This window comes from Triticum aestivum, chromosome 5A (genome assembly GCF_018294505.1).
Source record: "Triticum aestivum cultivar Chinese Spring chromosome 5A, IWGSC CS RefSeq v2.1, whole genome shotgun sequence".
Classification (NCBI taxonomy): Eukaryota; Viridiplantae; Streptophyta; class Magnoliopsida; order Poales; family Poaceae; genus Triticum; species Triticum aestivum.
In genome coordinates this window covers 681,984,449-681,998,104 of record NC_057806.1, presented here as the reverse complement: position 1 = coordinate 681,998,104, position 13,656 = coordinate 681,984,449, and the positions used below count along the sequence as shown (strand labels likewise).

The 13,656-nt window shown below is 42.9% G+C and overlaps 1 protein-coding gene across 1 annotated transcript; it reads right to left on the bottom strand.

The window, feature by feature from the left end:
• Positions 1–8,196: 8,196 nt before the first annotated feature.
• Positions 8,197–9,727, bottom strand: LOC123108380 (heavy metal-associated isoprenylated plant protein 30). The gene is made up of 2 exons (XM_044530182.1): positions 9,298–9,727; positions 8,197–8,766 (listed from the first exon to the last, which is right to left on the bottom strand). Exons 1-2 carry the CDS (start codon positions 9,490–9,492, stop codon positions 8,374–8,376), a joined length of 588 nt encoding a protein of 195 aa, XP_044386117.1. The 5' UTR covers positions 9,493–9,727; the 3' UTR covers positions 8,197–8,373.
• Between the last annotated feature and the right edge of the window lie 3,929 nt (positions 9,728–13,656).

The window sequence follows — 13,656 nt, the reverse complement described above, 5'->3', positions numbered from 1 at the left end:
AATAAAAATAACATCGCCGCTCGATCAATCACGTAGATAGGACCCGGGAGGCTGGGAACACCACGATAATTCTTCAAAGCAGGACCTGTGGCCTGATTAGCTTCGTTGTCCGAATCTTGAAGGCCCAAGGGTCTATGGAACTAAGGGGAGACATGTGTGAGGTCTCATATTAGATAAGATCAATAAGATTTTTTTTAAATCCAAAAGTTTAAACATTTTCAAAAAAATTGTAGACACACATCAGTGGTTGATGTTCAACCTCAAAAAGTTTCAGCTCCTAATTCAACCTATATTAATAGAAGCAAAAAAGACGAAATTGAACGTGAATAGTGTTAAGTACTATTCACCCAAAGCTGCCAGTATTCACATTCGAATTTGTTTTTTTATCTCCAAATGTACATCAAGTTTTGAGCTGATTTTTTCAGAGTTGTAAACATACCCAACATGGATATTGTCAAATAATTTCAGATTTTTTTGAAATGTCTAAATATGAATTTTTGTGATTGATCTCACCTAATGTGAGATCTTATACAAGTCTCCCCACAAAATTAGCAGGAAGGTCCCTGGGCAGTGGGTACATGGAAATTTGCATGCCCCCCATTCCCTAACTTCCAAAATTTTTGATAGAGGCCCCAGGATTTCTGGAAATTTGTAGGAAATCTTTTTCTATCCGTGGAATTGCTCCAAATAGTCTAAAAAAATACGGAATATTCCAGAGACCCGCACAAATGTTAAAATGTGGGGAAATAGGAGAAATATCCGTGAAATGGAGAAAAATAGGGAGACCCTCTGCGACCTTTTTTTACCCTTTTCCATTAGGATTCCCTTTTCCTAACCCTTAGTCCCATCACCAAGAGCAAGATCAGCTTGCCATCCCGATATCGGAGACCAAGATCCACATAAGAGTTCCAACACACCTTGAAGATTCCTTGCCACAAGCAACAGTTGATCCGCATACACAGGTGATGACCTTTGTGGCTTTCACTCAAGGAGGCTCCTATTGGGTAAAAAAAAAAGCTATATATGAGTCCTCACACAACAATACAGACTCATCATGTCATCGTGTCTATGTACCTTTTTTTGGAGAATAGTGTCTACGTGCTTCGTGATGCATTTAGAGCAAATCCAATTCAGGCCCAAAGAGCCAAAATCCATTGTACAAAGTTGGGCACCAAAGATGGTGTCATCTAATCCATACCCAAAAGTTAGGCCCCAATAATTTTCCACCATTTGATGACAAAGAGACCCACCTGCATGCGACGGGGCGCCCCTATATCTCGCATTCAGCGAGACAGAGGGAACCCTCGTGACTGGGCCGACCCAGGCGCGCTCGAAACAACAGCCTCGTTTTCTTTTTTTTTCCTACACATTATTTGTTTTTTTACTTCCATTTATTCCAAATACTCTAAATAAATATATTAAAAAAATCACTCAAAATAATTTTTTGGAAAAATGTTGGCCAAGCATTTGAAAAATGTTAAATGTGTATAGAGGAAATGGCTATCATGTATATCAAAATGTATAAAACTAAATAAACGGTGTTTCAAAAAATTTAATCATGTATTTAAAAAGAGTTAACCAAGTATTGGGAAAAATGTTGAACAAGTGTATGAAAAATGCTAATCAAGCGTTTGGAAAATTTAAAGGTGTATAAAAAAATGTTGGCCATGTCTAAAAAAACTGATGAAATATTTTCAATCACGTATATAAAAATGTTAGTCAAGCATTTGAAAAAATGTTGAACAAGTATTTTAAAAATGTTAATCATGCATTTCAAAAAATGTTAAATGTGTTTAGAAAAAATGTTGACCGTGTGTCCAGAAAATGTTAATATAACATTTGGAAAGTGTTAATCAAGCATCTGAAAAATGTTAAATGTGCATAAAAAAGTTGACCAAGTTAGAAATTTTGAATCTTGTATTTGAAAATGTTAATCAAGAATTTGAAAAATGTTGAATGTGTTTATAAAAATATTTTTCAAGCATTTAGAAAAATGTTAAATGTGCATAAAAAATGTTCAACATGTATTAGAAAATATCCTCTTGTATTTGAGAAATTTCAATCAAGCATTTGAAGATGTTTAAAAGTTTGTATATAAAAAATGTTGAATGAGTATTCAAAAAATGATAATCTGTTATTTGTAAATTTTGAATCAAGAATTTGAAAAAGGTGTAGAGAAAAAAATATTAACCATGTATTAAAAAACTGCTGAATTTGTATTGGAAAATGTTAACCGTGTATTAGAAAATTGCAGTTCACATATAAAAAAGAAATCTAAAATGAAAACCAAAAGAAATAAAAGAAAACCAAAAAACAAAGGAAAATAAAACCGAAGAAACGAGTGCAAAAAAATGAAAACATCCAGAGAACAAAAAAAGAAAAGAAACAAAAGGAATCTAAAAATAAAGAAATAAATTAAGAAAACCAAAGGGAAACAATGAGAAAAGAAAAAAAGAATGAAAAAAAATGAAAAAAAACAGGAAAAGAATGGACAAGAAACAATAAAAACCCTACTTGTTTCGACTTAAATACTCCCGCCCTAATACTCTATCACGAACCCGAGGCAACCCTAGTGGCTACCCGGGCTTGCCCTCAACCGGGAGACTGGGGTTCAAATAACTTACATGCTCCCTTTTCTGGGAGCAACTAGTTAACGAGCGCTCCTTCGGGAGCCTCGCAGCGAGCAGTGTCACTTGGCACGTTCTCAGCCATTCGTCACGTGTCGCGCTCTGTACGCTTCTTTCGGATTTTGTTTTTTTCATTTTCTGCATACGTTTTCGGCTTTTTAAACAGTTTTTTTTGGTTTTTCTCAACGTTTTGGTTTTTCCCCGGTCTTCCTTAGCTTTTCATTCAAAAAAATATTTAAAAAAATTGCGCGAAAAAGACGCGTTTTATTTTTTTTTCTTTCGCGGAAGTCATGGTTTTTTTTCACGAGAGGCACACTTGTGCTTTAGCGAGAGTCACGGCCGTGCCTTTCGGAAACGGAAAAAAAACATGTTTTCTATTTTTTTTTCTTTCGCGAGAGTCACGGTTTCGCTTCCGCGAGAGGCACGGTTGTGCTTTCGTGAGAGTCACGGCCGTGCCTCTCAGAAAGGAAAAAACAAAATGTGTTTTCCATTTTTTTTCTTTTGCGACAGTCACGGTTTTGCTTCCGCGAGTGGCACGGTTGTGCTTTCACGAGAGTCACGGCCGTGCCTCTCAGAAAGGGAAAAAATACGTGTTTTTTTTTCTTTCGTGAGATTCACGGTTTTGCTTCCGCGAGAGGCACGATTGTGCTTTCACGAGAGTCACGGCCGTGCCTCTCGGAAACGAAAAAAAAACGTGTTTTCTGGGTTTTTTTTTCCTTCCACGAGAGTCATGGTTTTTCTTTCACGAGAGGCACGGGTGTGATTTCGCGAGAGGCACGGGTGTGCCTCTTTCGGAAAGGGAAAAAACCGTGCTCCCGGTTCGGTTTTTTCATTCGGTTTTTTTGTCCGGTTTTTTCATGAAAAAAGTTCATCAAAATCTATCAACATGGGATCTAGTTTTGAAGATCTCGATGCGAGGAATCCAATGGTGAAGACAGTTCGAGATTTGGACGCACGGTTCAAAAGATAAAGCGTTTTGAATAAACGAATCTACGAAAAAAAGGAAAACTCCCAGGTTGCGACAAGTGGCGCGCTGCATGGGCGCCACTTGTCACGACCTGGAAAAGTGGAGTGTTCTTTGCAACGAGTACTCCTTAATTAGTGATTTCGCCTTTTTCTTCTCCTCTATTTCCTTTTTGTTAAATAAATGAATGGACCGGTCCAATTACTGTGGACCCCTTCAGCGGGAGACCCTTTGGTATCGCTTAATGCGAGATATACCTGTCGCGCGTGGGACGTCCTGGGGCACACAACATGCACCCCCTCTCGTTATGGGCCAGTCCAAAGCGGGGGCACACAACGCAAGTTTTTTTCTTTCTTCTTTTATTTTTATTTTTTATTTTTAAACTAAATTTAGAAAATGCTCAAGAATTGGAATAACATTTTTGTGGATTTATTCACTTTCCTAACTTTCTAAACTCGTAGGGCCATTTAATCCTTATTCAAAAAATGTTTGTAAATTTTCAAAATAATATGAATTTCCGAAAATATTTTAATCTTTTAAAAAACATTATGAACTAAATGAACTTCTCAAATTTAATAATAATTCACGTATTCAAACAAATGTTCATGAAATCAAATCATGTTCAAAATTGATTTATATGTTCATGTATTTTAAAAATGTTTTGTCCAGCTAGAAAAATTATTAAATCAAAAACAATTCACGGCCAAAAAATGTTCATGAATTAAAAAAATGTTTTTGCGTATGTGTAAAAATGTTTGCAGAAATGAAAAATACTCCCTCCGTCCCAAAATAAGTGACCCAACATTTACAAAGTTGTGTCACTTATTTTGGTATGTAGGGAGTATTAGATAATTTTAAAAATGCTTGTGAATTTATTGAAAAATATTTTATGAATTCAAAAGACGTTCGGGAATTTTAAATAATGTTTAGGGATTAAAAAATTGTTGTCCAAGTTTGTAAAAATGTGCTCAATTGAAAAATTATTTCTTAAATTGTTTAAAAGTTCATCAATTTTCAAAATGATGTCAAATTATAAGAAATTTCCACGAATTTGAATAATATTTCCAAAACAGTATTATTTTTCATGGATTCAAAAAATGTCAAGAGTTTTGAAGTGTGAAAATGGAGAATAAAATTAGAAATAAAACAGAAATAAAAAGCCAACAAAACAGACTAAAAAGGAAAACAAAATGGTTTAGGGATGATTGTAAAACCCAATACCATGCGAACGGTCTAGGTGGGTGTGAAATTGGTCTCTATTTGACGCGTTAAGCATGGAATAGGATTGGTGCACCTTGGATCTTCCCACCAATTCTTTGCCCATGCCACTAGTGTGCATGCCTCGGATCGGTTTTGGCCTTGCCAAAAAGTTTGCTTTGTCCCAATATATTAGGTTGCGGGGTTGGTTTTTGGCTACAACCCATAACTATTTGGGCACTAACAGATTTTTGAATATCAATTGGACATGTATTTCTCCTAAAGCTGCTACTATTGGACTTCACGGTTTTTCAAGCATGGACTGGAGTTGCTCTTAGGCTTAGTTATTTTGGTGGCTTCTAAAATAAGCATCCCTTTTCCCAGATTATTTTAGAGGCCTGCGTCCACGTTCGACGTGATGGCTGTGCCGGCGGCAAGTAGCTCCTCTACGCCTTGATGCTCGTCGAGGAGGTGGAGGTTGTAGGCCTGGTCGGCCTGTGCCTGCCAGAACGCCGCCTCCCGCTCCTGCAGCATCATGTCCATATAGTGAGCACGGGCCTCACCCATAGTGATGCTAGCATTAGCCGGCGCGGACACCGGCTCGTCGTCGGCCGCCTCTGCCATTGGCGCGTCCGCGGCGCTGGCCTCTAGTGAGCTCGTCCGCCTGGCGCCCTGCCAGTTGACTGTAATGGTGGTGATCTTCTCCTTCTGTTTGGACGAGAGCTCGTCCCACAAGGCTTTGAAGCTTGAGAAGGCCATGGCGGGTGTGGTGCGGAGAGGAGATATAGAGCAGAAGAGGGTGGATGAATGCGGATGTGTTGCCGGCCTATGGGAGTTAAATAGCGGGCAAAGGGCAGGGCAGGCGACAGGTCCGTAATAGCGGGGGGCAGACGAACGAACGAGTGATGCCGGAGTAGGTTCCTTGGCAACCGCGTACGTTTAATGGAGGGAGGCACACGGACCGATGTCTTAATGCGGAAAGAGAAGTCGTGCACTGGAAAGCGGCGCGTCGGCGCTCTCGGCCGGTGTGCCGCTCCAATGTCGGCTCCAATGATAGGCTGCATCCGATTTGAACCGGCATGAATGCAGCGCTGACTAAAGTTTGGCTGGAACACGCGCGAGCGAGGGAGAGGGTTTCTTGGTTTTTTTTTGAAACTATGATGATTTTTATAGCAAATTCGGAAACTATACACCCTAATGGAGAAAAATCGAAAGTATCACCCCGTCGGCCTCTTGTTGGCCGAAAAGGGACTTTTCGGCCTCTTGTTGGCCGAAGAGGAACTTTTCGGCTAACGGTTGGCCAAAGAGTACTTTTCGGCCAACACCTGCTCTAGTTTTTAGAAAATTCATATAAAATAGGATTTTAGTATTTTAATTTGATTCTTTTTGCATTAGATTAGAAATTTTATGAAGTTTCTGTAGATATCAAGTTTGACTAGATTTGGAAGTTTAAATTTGAATTTTCATGAATTTTCTCAAATCACTAGATTGCCTATAATTTGAGCTAGGAGTATTCTTTTTAGATGATTCTTTTTGCTACTGGTTCTTTGTGACTTTGTTTATCAGTAGTAATTAATTGGTGAATTTTAGGATTATTTAAAATTAGGTTTTTACGTCATTCTCTCCCTCCATTTTCTTTCCCGCCATTCTCTCCCGCCATCTTCTTTCCCGCCATCTTCTTTCCCGCCATCTTGTTTCTCGCCATCTTCACTTCTCAACTTATAAAACGAGCCTCATGGTGTCCACGATCGTAGATAACATCGTCTGACACGGTCTGTGTCTCCTGCGTCGGTGTTGCTGGTGGAGTGTGAAACACTGTCTGAGAGAAGTCATAAGTGTTTGCAGCTTCGTCATCATCATCGGAGAGTGTTTCACACTTATGACTTCTCTCGCACAGTGTTTCACACTCCACATGAAGGCATCATCGTCATCCTCCGTCGATGCAGCACTCCTTAGTGTGGCGGGAGAGAATGGCGGGAAATAAAATGGCGGCAAAGAAAATGGAGGGAAAAAGATTGCGGGAAAGTATTTTTTTCATGTATAAAACGGCAATGGTTGTACAGGATTTACAAGGCACTTTTAAATATAAACTCCTATGAAGCTCACAACAAGTTTTCTAGTAGGATAAAAGAAATAAAATACAAAAAATACTACAAATAAAATAGCTACTGATAACTAAACAGAAACAAAAAGAATATGTCAAAAAACTAAAGAAAAAAAATTTAAAGCAATTAAAATTAAAAGAAATAGCATAAAACCTAACAAACACTAAAACAGATCTGTTTTCATAAAAACCTAATTTTAAATAATTATAAAATTCGCCAATTAATTACTACTGATAAACAAATTCACAAAGAACCAGTAGCAAAAAGAATCATCTTAAAAAATACTCCTAACTCAAATTATAGGCAATCTAGTTATTTGAGCAAATTCATGAAAAAATTAAATTCAAACTTTCAAATCTAGTCAAACTTGATATCTACAGAAACTTCATAAAATTTCTAATCTAATGCAAAAAGAATCAAATTAAAATACTAAAAATCATATTTGATATGAATTTTTTTAAACAGTAGAGCAGGTGTTGGCCGAAGAGGGACTCTTTGGCCAACTGTTGGCCGAAAAGTACTTTTTGGCCAAAGCTTGGTCGAAAAGTCCTTTTTGGCCAACGGTTGGCCGAAAAGTCCCGTTTCCAACAGAAGGCCGACGGGGTGATACTTTTGATTTTTCTCCATTAGGGTGTATAGTTTCCGAATTTACTATAAAAATCATCATAGTTTCAAAAAAAATCGGGTTTCTTGGTGTTTCTTGATGTGCACCGCATGGTCCGGACGGTTGTAGGCGTTTTAAGGGTCGGCGTTGGAGATGCCCTTACCACCTCCTGCCATGGATGCTTACAACTTTGCACTTGTTTGCACTTACCACTAGCAACCCGGCTAAAAAACCACTTGCAGAATCTTTCCCCGCAAAGACAACCCTGCTCTTTCCCTCGAAGAAGAAAAGGAAAGAAGGACAAGTCTACACTTTTAGCCGGAACAGTATTGCTGGCGGCTGCACTTTGTCCGCTGGTGCCAAATTTGAGACATCAAGAACACCTATCCTCCCCACTTCCAAGGCTTTTACAATCGATCGCGCCATCATCCAAATTTCCAATCAAGCGCGCGGCGCAGAAGCAGTATTTAACTGCCCTAGCCACGGATCACGATCACCAACGACCAAACCTACTACTCCTACTACTACGCTACCCCCCGCGCCAAACAGCAACGAAAAAGTTGCACGCACGCACGCACGCACGCTTTCCCCTGTAGCTCATCTCACACGCCCCGTTGCCATTGGCTTGAATCGGCTCGCACGCGTGAATTTTGGAATCTCGATCGCGGCAGAGAAGAACATGCAGAGGCATCATCGATCGATATTCGACAGCACGTACTACGTTGTGTAGCCCGTAGAGGGCACCACTGATCATTCCATCGTCCATACCACAACGCTAGCTTTACAGGAGCAGAGAGCACGCGGCCCACTTGTCTATCTTCCCCGGCCCCGGCCGGCGCCGAGAGCACTAGACGACCTCCAGAGGATGATTTGCTACTACATGATGGAGCACGCGTTGACGTCGTCGTCGTTGAACATGTTGCTGACGGGGTCGGAGCCGCGGTGGGGCTCCGGGAGGTGGCCGTGCTTGTCGCCGTTGTAGCCGTGGCGGTAGTAGTTGTAGCTGGGGCGGAACGACTCCTGGTCGTGGAAGTAGTCCTTGGCGGTGGTGAAGTGCAGCGGCTGGTCCGGGTTGGGCCAGAACTCGGCCTTCTTCCCGGCGCGCCGCACCTCCTTGAGCACCCGGTGCCGCTCCACGTACCCGGTCACCGTCACCTTCTCCATCTCCACCTCCACCTCCACGCTGTCCACCCCGCGCAGCTTGGTCAGCGCGTGCTTCACCACCCGCGCGCACCCCGAGCAGCACATCCGCACCTTGAGCTCCACCGTCTGCCATGCCCAACCATACTCGAGCGGTTAGCAGCATGCTCCATCATATATTTTTACTGGTCCCGACTTTGGAACACAGCACAGAGCACAGGCAGTGAAAAGCTTCTTTATGGGTCGTTTGTTCCTTGCTTTTGAGGGCGCATGCAGCTTGATTACATATGCGATTGTGACTACACATGCAGAGTGTCCGAATGAATTCTTTGGTTAAGATTCGTCTAAATTTTTTGCTAAGTGGATTAACGTCTACTACAGGCTACCAATAGCTGCCAAGATGATAATAGTGGTGGTGGTGTGGTTAGTGGGCAGGGAATAATCTGGACACATGCATGGTCTAGTCGCCGTCGCATAACGGCATAAGAAACCAGGTTCCTGTACTTGCATATACTCATCTGAACAAACAAGAAAATCTCGCTTTTCTTTCTTGATGCAATGCCTATCTATCACAGAGCTGGGCAGGCACAAAGCCATCTACTACTCCTTCTAAAGAAGAACAGAGCATGCATGCAGGTTGAAGAAGCAGAGGATGTATACCTGCAGGGACAGCGGCCTGCTGCTCCGGCCCATCCTGCGGCCGCCGGCGAACCCGCTCTGGTTGTAGTACATGGTGTCGGCGCTCGTGGGGTGGCTGCTGTGGTAGTAGGCTCCGGCGCGGTGGTGGTGGTACCGCCCGCCCGCAGGGTTGAAGCAGCCGTACAGGAACGACGACAGCACCGACGACACAGACATGGCCCCCGACTCCGGCAACAACTTATATCACCGGAAGCGAGAAGGAGAAGAGTGCACTGCACGTACGGCAAGCTTGGGAAAATGCTTTGCTTTGCCTCGCTCGAGCGTTTGTTTCTTGCTCGCTGCTGAGTGCTGTTGCCTCTCTCTGTGAGTGTCCTTGCGGTGGTTTATAGGGGGAGGTGGAGGGAATGGTATCTGGGAAGGAGGAGAGGAGATGGTGGGCTGCGGTAAGTAACCTTGCCTTCCTCCTCATTTTATTGCTTGAAATGTGGGGGGTATGTGGGGAAGGGGCTACTGACCCATGCCCCTGTTCTGCCACCTGAGCCGTGGATCAGCACTACCACTAGTCTCCTACCACTTCACTTCTTGGAGAGGAGGAATCTTGGTATCAGAGAAAAAGAGAGGGATTATGAGGAGTAATCTCAAGATGCAGAGGCATAAGAGGAGGATGAGCTGGCGAATGATGCTTGTGTCGAGCCTTTTTTTGCGTTGCAACAGAGGCTCAGAGCTGACATGCTTGCTTGAATGAATGGCAGAAATAGTTGTATATCAGTAATCTCATTACTCATATTTCTGCAAGATGCAGAGTAGGTCAGTTACCCCAACTCAACCTGTTCTTACAATACAAATTCTTGGACAACAAAACAGTGGTCAGAATTAAGCATGACAAGAGTCAGAATTTGTTCCTCAAGCTCAACTCTCAGCTGCTAGCCAATTTGCACTGACAATGCCTGTGTAAACCGTATATAGTATGCGACAAGAGATTAAGAGAATATTATGTAACTAATTAGTGCATGTTCTTTTCCTATGTTTAGCAGTTGATTCCCCCCAAATTAGCGCTTGCTTGCTTAGCGACTAACCCTCGGAAGAAGAACAGTGTTGCACAAGGCAGGAAAAGTGTTTTGATGCAGGAACACATGTCAGGTTTGGGGGAGAAAAGTTCCTGAGATATTCCCAAAAATCTTCGCCTCTTTTCTTCCCCCCTTCTACACAGCCTAAGCTAAGCTCGCTCTCCAAAGCTCCATGATATTATGCCTTGTGCTGATTCTGTCCAGGCTTTCATGCACACCACTGTTGCATGAACCTAGTCCTGTGGCTTTCAGAGGACAATGTTCTTGCTTTTTGCTGTGTAATTTGGAACCTGGAACAGTCTTGATACTACAATAATGCTCTTTCTGATGGTATCTGGCTATCTGTCTATTCTTTAATCCTCTTGTTTAATTGGTGGATTTGACAGGACATTGCTGGGTAGATTAGTCCTTGGTGGCCAGATTGGCTAGCGTAGGATGGATCAGATTTCATATAATACCTCGGTTCGTAGACTAACGCTGAATCAATTGCCTACTTACTTAGGGTTAGCTTGTAGTGAATTGGTGATGTGTGAATTCGATTCTCGGGAAATGCGCTACACGTAATCGGATCATCGGAATGAGTGTAACGACAAGTTTGACATGCGGCGCCGAGAATTAATGCGGGGGAAATGTGCTATGTGATCAAGCCACAGTCCACCACCTTTTGCCCCTCTTACATGGAGGAGATATATTTGAATCCTCATATATCAAGTGGCCAGTGGTCAAAATAGTGAGCGACAGTTGCCTGCCCTAACACTTAATTATATGTGATTAAAATAGGGGCCTCTTTCGGCGAGGGCCTTGTCCTCATTATGCCCACCAATGAAGCAACTTAAATCTAAAGCTGTTTTCCAGGTCTCCTGGTTTGATTTAATCAGGGGCCCTGTCCCATGACTCCATTTCATGTTTCTTCAGATAGATCTTTATTTGATCGATCGCAGCAGAGCCGCACTTTTTGAAAGGAAAAAAATGCTGGTGAAAGATCTAGTTTTTGTCATCTTTAAGCACCAGCCATCAATTCATAATTCCTTGCAGCTCACCGTGATCATTGCGCACCACTCACTGAAGATTGAAATTTCCCCTTGAGGTAGTGCCTTCAGGTCGATCGGTGGTAATGCGCTATCGGTCGTGTCGGATTGAAATGATGAGACCTGGATTAGTTTTGATGTACGAATTGTCCTCTCATGAAGAAAAGCTGTTGAATGGTCTTGACAACAAACTGCCATTGTAGCTGGTCCAGTAATGTCATGCCTGCAGGCACCTAGTTTAAGCCCAAGCTTTATGTAAAGGGAAGCTGGCGAACAAATTTTGGTTTGGCGCTAGTCATTTGAAAAGCTAAAGAATACTACTGCAATGATGGAACTGGAGTTACTACTACAGCGTGCACTTGCCACTTGTGAGAGGTAATGGGGAAGATTATATGTTAAGGATGCTGTGGAAAAAGAGGACAGATTCGGAAAAACTTGCGGTAGAATCCAGAACGATATGGTTTGTTTTTTCCCGGAAGTCGATCGATGCGCCCTACCTAGGCGGTGAAGAATAATTTTGCCATTTTTCGGCACCGAAGATAGATACGGAGAAACAAAGTTACTACTACTACTTTCTTGCAAAAGATTTTCCCTGCCATTTTCCTATAATATTCCTCTGCTTTGTCCTTTTTCCATGCATGAGAGATGTGTTTCTTCAGAAAAGAGTGAAAATACCTGCAGAAAATACCGCCGATATGCAGAGATGTGTTGCTTTTCTTTGGTGGTAAGTACTCCTTCCGTCCCAAAATAAGTGTCTCAACCTTAATACAAATTTGTACTAGAGTTAATGCAAAGTTAGGACACTTATTTTGGGACGGAGGGAGTAATTTTCTAGCAAGGCATCTCAAGGTAAGCAAGCAAGGTACAACAAACCATTGGCTTAGATTGACTGCAGTGCGTGCTGGAATCTGATCTGAAGACATATAGTCAGATTTAGAGGCAAAAGCGGCACCTTTCGGAGAAACACAAGTACATTTGTGTGTCAGCGCAGAACACTGCAAGAACTGCATGCAAAGTAACAATGCGTCGTGAGAGAGAGAAAGCTGAGAATGACTGACCGCGAATAACAAAAAGGCAAGAAATTCTCTGCCTGCTCAAGTTGAGGGGCACATGCAGTCCGGGAAAAGCCTCTGAAAAATAGTACCAAACTGTCATTGTTTTTTTCCTCATAGCTGTCGACATACGCCGGTTCAGAAGATCATGGCACAAACACTGAAATGTTCTAACGTTGCACGCTTGCTCCTGCTTAATTATCTTCAGGGAACCCCGAGATTATTCGCACTTGCGGCACGAATCGATGGTACCGGATATAGTGGATTGAAAGATGCAATGGGCTCGGCCTAATCGAACATATAATGCAGCAACAGATCGATCAGGATGTGACAAAAGGCCAGGTAAACATCAGTATTTGCTGAGCAGAACATTTTAGCTAGGTTTTAGGTGCTTCCTGGCTAGGGGAATGGAATAGGAATACATTCCTTCGTTATCCACACATCACCAGAAGCTAGCTGCCTAGCTGCTACTCCACTCCCCACCCCCGCCAATTGATCCACCGGGATACGCGCTGCCGGAGCTAGCGGCGGCGTGCGCCCGACGGCGAGAGCGCGCGGATGGGTGACAGTAAGTAGTAACAGCCGTCAGCCACGGGGGTGACGGAGCGATTCGGATAGCAACGAATGAATTTACACGCACGCCACGGCGGCTGGCCGGCCGGCCGGCCGGCCGTGGGATTCCCGGCGCACTAGGAGCATAGTCGGGGAGCGGGGAATATGGGTGGGCTGACACGGACGTATGGAGCGGTGTGCCGACTGCCGGCTTTACGTACGGCATCTCGATTATATGAGATATCCGGGTTCGATGCCTTGGCAACTAAGGAAGAAGGCGATTGCTGCTCGCTCGCGCTCGCCGTCGAGGAACGATTTTGTTCAGGGGATGGCGGGAGGCGCGGCCACGACATGACATGATGTTCCGGGAGGAGATGCTGTCACCTCGGGTATCTCGGTTGGATTGACCAGAGCGATCGAAATCACTGTTTTTTACTTTGTCAGGAAATTTTAGCATAAAATGGACTCATTCGAATTTTATTTTCTCGATTTGACCCTTTTCACAAACGCCATAAACCGTGACGTTTCTTCCCTACTGCTGGCCTGGCCCACCATCAGGCCTCGTCGACATCATTTGCCGATGTGCCAGCCTGAAATACCAAACTCAGCTATGTTCCTATGTAGGGCATTTCTGTCCTACGTAGGAACATATAGCATGTTGCTTTATAGTACATAAGAACG

Excerpts from the sequence above, each read along its gene's own strand:
- LOC123108380 (XM_044530182.1), bottom strand. The coding sequence starts at position 9,492 with ATGTCTGTGTCGTCGGTGCTGTCGTCGTTCCTGTACGGCTGCTTCAAC. Across the intron at positions 8,767-9,297 it reads GCAGGCCGCTGTCCCTGCAG|ACGGTGGAGCTCAAGGTGCG; the intron begins GTATACATCCTC and ends TGGGCATGGCAG.